At 36.3% G+C, this 13994-nt stretch overlaps 1 protein-coding gene across 2 annotated transcripts in view; it reads right to left on the bottom strand.

Annotated features, from left to right (window-relative positions):
• LOC122741142 (protein FRA10AC1) overlaps positions 1–13994 on the bottom strand; it is a 113919-nt gene that overhangs the window by 40193 nt on the left and 59732 nt on the right. For both annotated transcript variants that reach the window (XM_043984277.1, XM_043984278.1), the window contains exons 8-10: positions 9241–9286; positions 3430–3543; positions 1032–1074 (exon numbers count right to left, since the gene is read on the bottom strand). In XM_043984277.1, the coding sequence (XP_043840212.1) occupies positions 1032–1074; positions 3430–3543; positions 9241–9286 (203 nt within the window). The remainder of the gene's footprint in view (positions 1–1031; positions 1075–3429; positions 3544–9240; positions 9287–13994) is intronic.

The following is a 13994-nucleotide window of genomic DNA, read 5'->3' as shown; positions in this document are numbered from 1 at the left end:
TTGGAATGAAGAAATTCTTCTTTTCCAAATTCTAACAAGTAAAATATTTAATGAGGATTCCAAATATTTCTATGGTGAAATGACTTTGATCTCTAATGTCAATGTAATTATTTTGAATGTCACAGCTTATTTCAGGTAAATTTATTACAAGAAAAGAAAATATCACTTCACAATTCCATTGATGGCTTTTTAAGAGACCTAGTGCATCTAAAATCTCACCAAAAATACTCATAAACTCTAAAGTAGAAAGCAAAATCACTCTTGGATGTTTATGAATGAATATCCATTACATTTAACAACTTGTAAATAGGTCAAGAACACTATTTTTTATGTGCTACCTGAATGCTCTATAATATGATGGGATTTTTTATTTAATCAATGAGTACTGTACATTTGTGCCCATTTTACAGGATTTGGTCCATAATTTTACTATGTTAAGTGACTATTGAGTTTTACAGTTTTTCTTGACTTTAGCACATACTATTGGCCACTATCTGTGATCTGAAACCAAGTCCTTGATCAAAAATATAACACCTCAACTGTCACACTGTTCCTATAGGAAAATGTAAACTGCTATATGGAGATGTTTTATGACATAACTTCCTGAAATGCACTGAACCACAAAAAGTTGGAACAATCTGTTATAGTATCTGAATATAAGCTTTCCACCAAAAATTTGAACACCCATCCACTGCACCTACATAGGGCTATGAACTTACAGCTTTATAGGATTATATAAATTTAAAACACTTAGCACAGCCCTTGGCACTCAGTGGGTACTTAATAAATATTTGCTAAATGACTGATCAAGAATGGATGATGAGCAAGTACCATATTCCTGGCTTATGAGTGTATAAGAGAGTCCTGACATTCTTTATAACTATCCCACCATTTAGCCAAGCAAACAACCCACCAATCAATAATTAGGCACCCAAGGTAGGTAAATAAACATCTACTTCAAGGATACTGGTCCAGTAGTAGATATGCTACTTGAAATGACCAACTGAAATTGATTTTAAATATCACATTACCTGTGATGAAAATTTAGTCTGAAGGAACATTCTTGGCATAGTCCTAAAAGAAATATAAGCGGTAAAATTTATTTAATTGAATTTGAATAAACTGTCATACCATTTTTTACTTTGCAAATTCTCCTTTTTTCCCCAAAAAGTATTAATGGAAATAATCTGATAAAGAAACTATGGGCATATTATCTGTCTTTCCTAACCTCAAAAAGGTGTCTTAAGCATAACCAAAAAAGAGTCAGGGAATAAATAAAGCCACATAAACATATCCAGCTGATTAAAAATATTATAACATTACCTTAGAGGGAAAGAAGGGGAAAAGGGTTATCAGTATATTCAATATACTGATAAACAAATTAACAAAAATTGCTGCCAATATTGACTTGTCTCAATCCAAAGATATCTAAGAACAACAACTCGTTTATATATAAAATCTTTACTCTTAAGAGACCAGTGAGCTTGCAAATACAGCTAAAGCTCCACCTTTTAGGTGCTTGGTTAACCAGACTTCTAGCTCTTGATCCAACTGGCTGATCTTTAGATGAAGTTACACTGGGAAATGATCAGGAGCAAGGAATGGAGATCAAATTCAAATATGTTCTTTTTAAAATACTTTTTACTAGCAAATAGTGGCCATTAGTGCTTAGTAGGTACAATAAATGCTTTTCCACTGATAAAATAAAATTTGGAGATTATCTATGAATTTCCTTTATCCACAATATCAACCAGCCCATTAATACATATAATAAAAGTTTACTTTATTTTTCTTCAAAATATCTACATGACTAAGGAAAGGACAGGGACTACTATTCCCATCCATGTGCCCACAGAAAAAGTAAAGGAAGAGCAACTAAATATTTTGCTCAAGTTTGTGTGGTAAAGGGTGAACATATTACTAGAACCTTGGATGTTTGATTTCTAATTTAGTATTCCCACTGGAAAAAGTGGTGGTAGCTTATCTCCTAGCTTGTATATCCAGGTCCTAAAGTAGGCTAAATCAAGCAAGGTTTGGGACCAGGTATGAAAATAGGGGTAGTTTCTGAACATTTGAATGTGTGTACTCCAAAGTCAAATAGAAAAGATTTCTGAATAATCTATTATGTATTAGCCATACCTCTGTCTTCTCCCCTTTGATGCATGGATAATTGAGTATATTAATCTCCAAGAAACAGTGAATAGTATCTTATAAAACAACTTTCTTTCATTGCACTCATGTGACTTAACTCCACTATAGTCCATCAGCGATGAATAAGTAATTTCAGAATACCTTCTAAATTGAAGCATGCCTTTTTGGACAAAGCTCAATGCTATCAGAAATTATTTATAGATTATCCATGCTCTTCTCTATAAATATAGATAACTGAGAACTGACTATATGTGTTTGTTTTAAAAAGCTTATTTCTCTGATAATATATGTATATAAATATATTACCCTAAAACCAGTGGCACTTCATTTTGACAGAGAATTCTTTTACAAACTAATAATGCACAATTTATTAGCAAAAGAATAATAGATGACATTTATGTAAAACTTTAAGGTTTAAAAGATACTTGTGTGTGTATGTGTGTGTGTATAAAACTTATTTGATTCTTACAACAATCCTGTAAGGTAAGTGCACATTTAGTAGCAGCAAGAAGAGATGACAATATTGACATCTTCCTCATTAATCAACAAGAATTTATTAAGTGATTAATATGCGGTAGGTTCAAGGGACACAAATACAAAATTGAGACAGTCTTTGCTCTCAAGGAGCTTATATTCTGAGAGGGATACCCCATATTTACACATAAGTAAATACGAATGGCATACATAATAAATACATGGGGGTGTCTGTGCATTTGTGCCTGTGTGTGTATATAACAAATAACAACTGGGAACTCAGAAAAGATCTCTTACAGGAGGTGACATTTAAACTGAGCCTTGAAGGAAGCTAAAGGTTTCAAGAGATCAAAGTGAGTAAGTGAAGCACTGCAAGCATGGGGGAATGTGCAAAGGATGTTATGAATGGAGAACAGCAAGTAGACCAATTTTGCTGGAGTGTGCGGTTCATGAGAATATGGAATATAGGATAATCAACCTGGAAAAACAGGATAGAGTCAGACTGTGAAGAGCTTTAAACAACAAACAGAGAATACTGTGTTTTAACTTAAAAGGGATGGGGAACCAGGAGGAAAAAAAAAGTACTAGAGCTTCCTAAACAGAGAGACCCTGTTGGAAATCTGAGGAAAACGGAAGTTTTTAGGAAATTGTTTAACTTTAAAATGCAATTAGTCCAATTAATTTTCTAAAAATAGACATATTAATTCCAATTTTGCCTTAATCTGCTAATAAACATTGTTTTAAGAAGTGGTTCCAGTTAGATGTCATGTTAAATTAAAAACAATCCTTTCCAAATCAACTTACTTAATTTCACAAGCGCATTTCTCTTTTCACCATGTTCAATGTAGCCAAAATTCACTTCCCAACTCTTTAATCCTTCTTTTTCATCACATCGTTTATTTCCACAGAAAAACTGACCTAAAGGAGAGTCACAAAGAAAATTCTCCTTAAATAATTAGTTAAAATAATGTGTGCCTATGTTTCCTTTCTAACCTGTATTATGTAGTATTGTTGTTTAGTCATTTTCAGTCATGTCCAACTCTTTGTAACCTCATTTTGGGTTTTTCTTGGCAAAGATACTGGAGTACTTTGCCATTTCCTTCTCCAGCATCATATAACATTAACTGCAACTTAAATCTAAAATTCAGATCTAAAAACAGTTTAGATCTAATCTAGATTTGAAATGGAAACATAGCCTAGGTAACAAAATCAACTTTCCAAAAAAAAAAAACCCACCACATAAAGCTAGCCATGTTAAATTACATATTACTAGTTCTTTATGCTGTGAAAGTCTAGAATAGAGGGTAGGCCTTGAAGTCAGAAAAATGTGGGTTTAAGTTCTGCCCCTGACATGTTCTGGCTGTGGGACCTTCTACAAGGTAAGTCACTTAATCTTTACATTTCTCCAGTCAACTTAAATCAAGGTTAAGTTATGGAAGAGATGCCAAATCTGTACTGGTAGAAGGAATTCTTTCTGGGAGTTCTCTACCCCAATTAAATCACAAGTCCAGATTGTTCCCATAAACAAAAAAATACTGTCAACAATGTCAAAATTACCAGCCAAAAAGCAAAAATTGTAATTAAATTCCTCAATTCTCTTGCAAAATGGATACTTGAGCATTATATGATTTCCTGCCTTTCAATTTAGCTTGCATCTTTGCATAGCTAATTTCATATTTAACACAAGCAATACATTTACTTCACAGACTTAACCTTGGACAATATAAAAAGGCACTAATGCTGACAGGATAAATAAAAACAACTTATTTAAATTTTTTAACCTGGATTTTAAATTTAAACTAATAATCTTTTCAAAACACTGTAGGGGGCGGCTAGGTGGTGCAGTGGATAAAGCACCAGCCCTGGATTCAGGAGTACCTGAGTTCAAATCCGGCCTCAGACACTTGACACTTACTAGCTGTGTGACCCTGGGCAAGTCACTTAACCCCCATTGCCCCGCCAAAAATTAAAAAAAAAAACAAAACACTGTAAAAGTCTATACAGTTGTACAAAGAAATATCATGTGTAAAAGCACTATGCAAATACAAGTGATTACTAAAGATGTAAATAAATAGCATGATATAATTATGGAGTAAAAATAATAACTTCCAATTATTTACTATCTGAAACATTACACTGATGTAACTTTTAAGTGATCGTTTATGAAGAGGTCACAACAGGTGATTAGGAGCCTACTTGCTCCTCTATAGATAATTTAGGATAATCAAATAGAACCATTCTCTAAACAATGGGAGTCAGTCAGTCTAGAAGATCCATTAGTATCAAAGTAATATTTACTTTCTGTTTTCAAAATGTAGATTTGGCTATCATAAACATAATCCATTAACATACTTTGTTGTCAGAAACCAATTAGAGAGGTAAAAGCAACAGAGGTGGCACAGTTACGTATGCCAGGATGTCTGAAAAAAAGAGACAGCCACATTGTGAAAACAGCATAACACGCAAACTAAAATAACAAAATGTACAAAAATATTCATCAGTAAGTTTCTCTGAGTTTGAGTCTATTAATTCACATCAGTTAACCTTTACTTGTTCTGTCAAAGACCTACATGAGCTAGAGATAAAAAGACAAGGAAATGATTCCCTCCTTCAGTGAACTTATAAATATAAGCTACTGTGGGAACACACTGCAGAGAGGGGACCATAGATGGAGATTTCCCAGTAAGGGGCACCTGAGCTGTCCTGAAATGAAAGAGAGTCCTGAGGACAAAAATGGGGAAGAAACACACTCCTCACATGGACAAATGCAGGTAGTGATTTACATTTTATTCCATCCAATCCCAACAAAAAGTAAGCCTCATGAGGACCAAAATGGTTTCACTTCTGTCTTCAAAAAGCCCTGCACTAAGTAAGAGACTGGGCACAGAATGGGCTTGCTGTAAATGGAAAGCAGCAGATGGACTCGAGTTTGTGGATCATCAAATAGCTCAGTATGGCTAGAAAGTGGAGTCCATGAAAAACAATAATATGAAACATAGCTGCAAAGGTGGAATGCTTTAAATCCCAGGTGGTGAAGTTTGCATTTGATCTGGCTCCAGACGGAACAGGGAAGGGAGAAAAGTTTGAGCTCAAGAGACTTAGTTTTGGACTTAAGAAAACCAGAGATGAAATTAGAAGAGCTAGAGAAGTTTAAAGAAAAGGGCTCAAGCCAAAGGAAAGGGAATGTGATTACATAATGGGAAGACAAAGAAGGACCTGAGGAGTAGAAAGAAGGAAGAGGACTCTGAGAAGAAGAGGGAGAGACTGGGAAGACCAGGTAATTGGAGCAGGCAAGAAGACAAAGTGATAGATATGAAGGGGCGTACAAAGGACAAGAGGTGACAGGGAGAAGAAGATACAAACGAGGTGTAAAAGTGCTAATGAGAAAGGGACAGCTTTCTGTGCAGGCAAAACTGGATGTGTGCCCCACGGCTGCCCTGGGAAGCTATCAGAAGAACAAGTGCAGCATGAATGGAAAGAAGGGAGACCTTTGCCATGGCTTGTACAGAAGGTATAATTCCTATGTTTCTGCCATAGCCAGGTGACTGTTATCTCTGCTCACTAAAACACACAGGAGTCTAACAAAGGAAAAGGTCATGAAGAGACAGAAAGGAATGCATCTGAGGAGGGCAGAGGCAAAAAGGACATCCTGCCAAGAACACAAGGAAGAAAAGCAGCCCTGCAGATCTCCATGAAGCCCTGTCTGAAGAAGAGGATGGCAGGACATGACTGAGCCACAGGTGAAGAGAATCTGGGAATGGTCACAAGAAGAGATAAGGAGCTAGAGCTCATGGCTCTAGGTTGAGAGAGGCTGAGGCTGTTATCTGTCCTCTGATACTGATAGCAGCTTTTTCTTTCTTCCTGGGGCATGTAAACAACATGAGGCAGAGCCCCTCCCAAGACCTGTCAAACCAGATGACTCCTACTCACTCAACTCTAGTATTTCTCATGATCGTACATGATACCAGAAAGAATCTAAAATAAGCTTTTAAATAGAAGGTAGTCTTCAGCCAAACACTAGGGACACAGCTGGTATTTTCACTGCTGCCATTGGTCAAACGTGAAGGCTTTAGGGGCGGCTAGGTGGCACAGTGGATAAAGCACTGGCCCTGGATTCAGGAGTACCTGAGTTCAAATCCAGCCTCAGACACTTGACACTTACCAGCTGTGTGACCCTGGGCAAGTCACTTAACCCCCATTGCCCCACCAAAAAAAAAAAAAAAAGGTGAAGGCTTTAGAGGAGAAAGATAGAACAGTTATTTAAGGAGATGAACTCTCCCAGAGACTGGGGAACAGCTAAATTGTGGCACATAAATGTAATGGAATATTACTGAGCTGTAAGAAAAAAATGAGTATGAAGAATTCAGAACAGCATGAGAAGGCTTAAATGAACTGATACAGAATGAAGTAATAACAAAGAAAACAATATACACACTGACAAAAACAATGCAAAGAACAAATAAAGTGAATGGTGTATAATTATAATGACCAAGTTTATCCTCAGAGAAGAAATGAGTGAGTGTACCTCCTTCCCATTTGGTGTACTATTTAGTTATATTAAGAACATTGATAAGCTATGGGAGCATGCAAAGCCAGGAAACCAGGACAGCAAACGCTTACAATTTCATTTATCATGAGAACAGAAGTAATTAGGGATGTTTAGTTGAGTGAAAAGAGAAAAGTGAAGGGACACATGATAACTCTCCTCAAATATTTGAAGGATTGCCAGAGAGCACAGAATTAGGAACACTTGGTGGAACTTCCAGTGGCAAATTAAAGCTTGATACAAAGAAAAACATCCTAATTATTTAAGTGTAATGGGCTGCCTTGGGAGAGAATGGATTCTGTCTCACTGAAGATCTCCAAAGGAAAGACTGGATGTCCATTTGTCTGGCATGTTATGGAGAAGCTTCAAGTTCAAGAACAAATGGAATTAAGATGACCTCTTAGGTCTCTTTCAAGACTGAGATCTTGTGGTTGGTTAAAACAATTTAAGAAATAGTGATAAGCTTATAGGAACATGTTTTGTGGAAAGCAAAGAACTGAAAACACTGACTTTCAGTAGATAGATCCCTATTGTGAGATACAGTAATAACCTGAAAAGCATGCCCATATGAGGAACAACAAGGCAATATTATCTAGTGAACTATGTCAACTCAAGAATTTGAGAAAAGTAAGTTTTTCAGAGTTAGAGGGAGAACTGATAAAAACCATTTGGAGCTGACTCTCGCCAGTGTTCTAGTAAAAGTAGGTAAAAGTTCAACCCTAGTCACTACTGTGCTTGCTTAACAGACTTATTAATTAATATTAACTTCTACCATGCCTAAAATCTCCATCCCATTTTTGATCGTGGGTTGCAGAAAGATGTATGTGAATGGGAAGGGTAACATATTAAGGAGAATTTAGTCAGAACTCTTCTGGGAAGATTGTGAACCTGACATAACTGACCTATGGTGACTCAGGGGAGGGGCTTGCTGTGTTAGGGCTTAGGATAAATACAGGCTGCACACTCTTAGCACTTTCACTTGCTGATTGTTTTTACTGTTTTTACATTCTCATGAGAATGTAATAAAAAGCTTTTGTCATACCAAAGCTGCCTCTGAAAGAACTTATTTTGAGAACATGGTCAGCACTTGTTTCTCACACCTATCAACTGGGGAATGGCTAAATACACTGTGTACATGAATATAATGAAATATTACTGTGATTTAAGACAAATATGATAAATATAGAGAAGCACGAAAAGACACGAACTGATGCAAAGTAAGAAAAAGCAGTAAAATAAAATATATTATTACAACAATGTAAATGGAAAGAACAACAACCATAAAACTACTGAAAAATGAATGTTGTAAAATTATAAAGAACAAACTTGGCCCCTAGAAGAGAAATAAGAAGGTAACCAAAGAACTAAAGCACATTTCCTAAGGTAGGGTGTAGATCCCTTAACTACAGGTCCCACAAGTCTACTGAGATTAGAAGAAACAAATATAAAAAAAAGAGTATGGTCAGAAAAATGACACTTGGAGGAAGATCAATCAACCAATTAAGAAGCTAGAAGTAATATCAATGTAATAAAATGCCATATTAGAGAAATACTGCTGAGAAAAAAAATTTTAAATAAATATTTAGAAGCTATGTGATAAAGGAATGATTATAGTAAATAGTTTACTAAAATATGCAATATGTTAATTATATTTTTGCTTAAAGTGAAATTGTATTATATTCATTTGCTCATATGACATGTATATTTTTGGACAGCTAGGTGACACAGTAGATAGAATGCCAGGCCTGGAGTGAGAAAAAACTGAGTTCAAATCTGGCCTCGGACACTAGTTGTGTGACCCTGGGCAAGTCATTTAACTCCGTATACTTCAGTTTCCTTATCTGTAAAATGAGCTGGAGAAGGCAATGGCAAACCACTCCAGTATATTTGCCAAGAAAACCCCAAAGAGGGACACAGAGAGTCAGACACAACTGAAAAACAATTAACTAAAATATCTTCTATATAATCCTATTCAGAGATATTAACTGCCTAAGCCCAGAAATAACCTTCAGCAATGCTATTTAGGAGCATAATAAATAGCCTTTATGTTGAAAGGACAAAAAAATTACCTTTTCCTGAAACTACTTCTTTTTCTACTCGCCATCGAAATCCGAACTAACAAGAAAAAAACATTACATTAAGAGAGAAATACATTTTAACATTTTAAAAAACAAATTAAACTTGAGAACTGGATTTAGAATAATAATTGCCAACAAAAATAAGATCAATGAAATCTAAGGTAAATACTACAATAAAACGCAAACTGTTGTTTAAAGCCTTCCCCAATCTAGTTCCGACCCACCTTATCAGAATTATTTATCACTTCCCTTCACACACTCTAAGTTTCAGTCAAACTGGCCTCTCAGCTATTTCCCAGGCTTAATATTCCAACTCCTCTCTCTGTCTTTGTAAAGGCTGTTCCCCATGCCTGTCCTTACCTCCAACTCCTAGAATCCCTGGCTTCTGTCAAAGGTTCAGCTCAAGGGCCACCTGATCTATGAGGCTTTCCTGATTCCTCACAGTTGTTAGTGCTTCTTCCCACTTACATCAAAATGACCCTGTATTTACTATATTTACTTAAGTGTATAGTTACCTAAGTGTACATATGGTTTCCCATCAGAGAATGTAAGTTCCTAGAGGGGGCAAAGTTTTAGTTTTGCCTTTGCATTCCCAGGGCTAATATAGTACCTTGCACAAAATAAGTGCTTAATAAACATTTGTTGAACTGAATAGAACATCTAGAACAGTCCATGTCAAAAAAAACCCAAAAACCTGAGGCAGCTCAATTTAAATCTATATTTAAGCTTATAACTATATTTAGGAACTGTCTACCACCTAATATATTTTAGGACAGCTCATAAAACATGTTTTAATTTTCAAATTTTTGCATTCATATATTCAATAAACATTTATTTTTTTTAGAAATGAGTGAGGACTGGGAAGGCCATTATTCTCTCTCCTTCAAAATGCCTCGTAAATTTACTTATCAGTATATACACTGGATCTCCACCCCTACCCATTCCATAAACTGTAAGACTTCTGAGATATGTTTTTGTCTCTAGCATCTAGCACAGTACTCACTTAATAAGTAAGTGTTGTATTGAACTGAGGGAACAGGATGTATAAAGGTATGGAGTTGAAAAAGCTTTATGTTAAGGAAATAGGAAACAGTACAGTTAGAGTAGAGGGCTTATTTAAGAAAGCAGTAAGACACCAGGACAGAAAAGTAGGCTGTGGTAGGACTGTGGACAGTCTTGAACTACAGAGTTTGGATTTTATTTGGTAGGCAGTAGGGAAATCAATGAAGATGTTTAATAGACAAGTCACCTTTCAAGGCATTTATAGTCATTCATTCATTAGTTTCTGCATCAGGCCCCCAAGTAAGGGAGCACCAACTCAGGAGAAGTAGTAAAAAAGAGATGGAAAAGTTTCCACCAGCTGGTGTTAAAAAACAAAACAAAAAACCCTCTGAGGTTGATACATAAACAATCTATAAACACTATCCATCATCATTAAGGCAAAGAAAGATGAAGGATGACTTCCTCTCCCCTCTTCCGCTCACACGTATTCTTCAGTCTGTCTTTTCCTTTATGACTTTTCTTTTTTCCCTTCAGGGTCTCCCTTAAGATTGTATGTTGAAGGGGAGGTAGATAATAAAATGATAACTAAAGAAATAAATGGAATTGACTTTGAATGAATGCCTCTGCTTCCTACAAGGAATTTATATAGTGAAATCTAAGTCAATAATTTTGATTACCTATAGTATATTTGATTTAAATAGGTTAAACTTAAGATTCAGTGGTATAGTTTTGAGATAGATATATAGATATACACACACACACATTTTATAGAATAAAACAAGATATAAACAAAGGGAAGTGCATATTTGTATCCAATCGATTGGCATTTCATAAGCTAAGATGTATAACATAGTAGGAAGAATATTAGATATACTGCAAAAGACAAGAGACCTGGATTATTATCTCTGCTCTATGACCCTGAGCAAATCACTTAAACTCTCTCGGCCTTAATCCTCTCATCAGTAAAATGCTATTTTAGATGAAATATTCTCTAAAATCTCTTCTAATTTTAAAATTCTATTCCAACTAGGAGAATACTTCTATCATTATAAAGACAGGTGCAAGAATCACATAGGATAAGAAGAGATGCATCAGTGGAGTTAATACTGATGAAATTACAGATTCTTCAGAGATTCAATGTAATCATATTTGATTTTATAACATAAATTGATATTGAATTTTTACTTCAGAATACTACTCTTTTGAAAAAATATGATCTGCTTTAAAACAATCAACTTTGCACTGTTGCTTCCAGTCATGCATTTTGGCGAAAAATTGGAGCGTGCTTACATTTAACTTTTCTTTATTTTCTAAATGAATTTATAATTTTCTTTCAGGATTGTCTATCCCCTTAAATTTGGCATTGTCAGAAGGACAGTCTGCTGCCTTATACAATACCTTGTATTTTTAACTAGATTGTAAGCTTTGTGTATCCCCACAGTACTTGGCAGAATGATAATATCCACATTGTAGATGTTCAGAACAAACATCTTTACAGAATGAATGTACTTATTATAAATGGACCTAGGAGCTCAGCTGCTACTGATGTGTTAGATTTGTGTGGAGATCTAGCATAAAACAAGCTGCTGAAGTGTTGCTCAGTTTAGATTGGCAGACTCTTAGTTCTGAAATGAACTTCAAACTACAACCTAGATTCAATGACTGTTCATAACCAACTAGTCACTTCTTCAGGATTCACCAAACATTGCCTAGGAAATGTTGGGATACCTATTAGCCACTTAACCAAGTAATAATCCTCTGTATCTATCCCACAGAAATAGAAATTCGATGGAAGGGACCACAGAGGTCCCCTAGTCTACCACTTACCTAAATAATCTCCTCCAAACATACACACGTGTGCTCTCCATGCCAGCCAAACTGGCCCATATGTTTTTTTTTCTTTTTTTTAGTGAGGCAGTTGGAGTTAAGTGACTTGCCCAGGGTCACCCAGCTAGTAAGTGTTAAGTGTCTGAGGCCGGATTTGAACTTAGGTACCCCTGACTCCAGGGCCGATGCTCTATCCACTGTGCCACCTAGCTGCCCCTCCATATGTTTCTAAGTAAATGACATTCCACCTCCCACTTCCATGCCTTTGTAAAGGCTGGCCTCCATGCTTGAAATGCACTTATTCCTCACCCCTACCTCACAGACTTCTTAGTGGTTCCCCACCTCAAAGTCCATCTCTAGTGTCACTTCCTATGGAAGTCCATCCTGATCCTCAAGTTGTTACTGAGTGCCATTTCCCAGTATAAATAATTATCTAGTATGTATATTTTGGGTATTTACTTTCCTGTTTACATGTTATTTTCCACCAGAAGAATGTAAGTTCCTTGATGACAAAGACCGTTGAGTTTCTGTGTCTCCCCAATGCTTGGCACAATGCTCAGCCCAGTGTATGGCACATGACAGATACTTAGTAAATCCATGAACTGTCATCTAAATTTTGCTTAAACACTTTTAGTGAGGGAAACTTTCCAAGGTAGCCCATATCCCTCTTGTATAACTCTGATAATTAAGTTTTCCCTGACATTGAACCTAAAACTGTCCCTAAGCAACTTCCATAGATTACTCTTAGTTCTCTGGATTAGGACAATCTAGTCCCTCTTCCAAATGACAGCACTTCAAATACTTGAAGAGAACCAACATATTCAACACAAAAGCTCTCTTCTTACACCAAGCTCCAGTTCTTTTAATTGATCTTCATATCACAATACTCATGAGCAAGGATATTCATCACCATGGTTTGCTCTCTACTGGACACTCTCCGGATTATCAATGTCCTTCCTAAAATGTGCTGCCTAGAACTGGACACAACATTGCAGATGTGGTACAACCTGGAGAGAGCACAGTGGAACAATCACCATTACCTTGACGTGTTACCTCTCTTATGAAATCGTGCTATCACACTAGTCTTTTTGGCAGTCACATAACACTGCTGTCACACACTGAGGTTGATGATTAGTGAATTAGCAAGCACACTGGACAGTTCTTTCAGTACTTGGGCAGGGAATCTAGGTGTTCTCAATCCATTCCTCTCCTTATTGGTTTTCCAGTCCCTCACTATTTTTATTTGGCCCTTTCCAATGCAAAGATCATTCTCCTTGACAGAGGGGGAGAACTCCAATTAGGCACTATAAATATTTATTATTAAACCACAATTCCATTTAAGCATAATTGCAGTGAAAATCTAATTATCACTGGAACAAATAAAAAAACACTCTCAAAATAAACAAATCCAAGGCAGTTAATAGGCTGCCTTTTCCAATATAACTGTTGTCAAATTATGTACATGTAGATTTTCCGTAGCAAGTTTTTAATCCTAAAATAATTCTCTACTGTTTTACTAATCCATGCTCCTGGGCCACTTCCATCAGCCACAGTCAGTAAAGTCAATAAGCTTTAAAAAAAAAAGACAGGCTCTCCCTATCTTGCCCAGGTTGGAAGTGCAGGGGCTATTCAAGGCTCCAATCAGCACAGCTGTATCGTTGTTTCCAATCTAGTATAATTTGTGCCTCCTTAGGCAACACTGTAGGATGCCCCAGCAAGCTCACCTTATTGATGCCCACCTAAGTGCACATAGCTGTTTAGTTTATGCCACTGGAGCACAGAACTCCCAGCTTAAGAGCTCAAGAGATTCAGCTAGCTTCAGCTTCCTGGGCAGCAGGGAACAGAGACTGGCCATCACACCCAGTCCCAACAAGCTTTGATTGAGAACAGAAAGAAAGAAAAAACAGTCCTTGCAC

This window comes from Dromiciops gliroides, chromosome 2 (genome assembly GCF_019393635.1).
Source record: "Dromiciops gliroides isolate mDroGli1 chromosome 2, mDroGli1.pri, whole genome shotgun sequence".
Classification (NCBI taxonomy): domain Eukaryota; kingdom Metazoa; phylum Chordata; class Mammalia; order Microbiotheria; family Microbiotheriidae; genus Dromiciops; species Dromiciops gliroides.
This window is presented reverse-complemented; position numbering and strand designations above follow the sequence as displayed.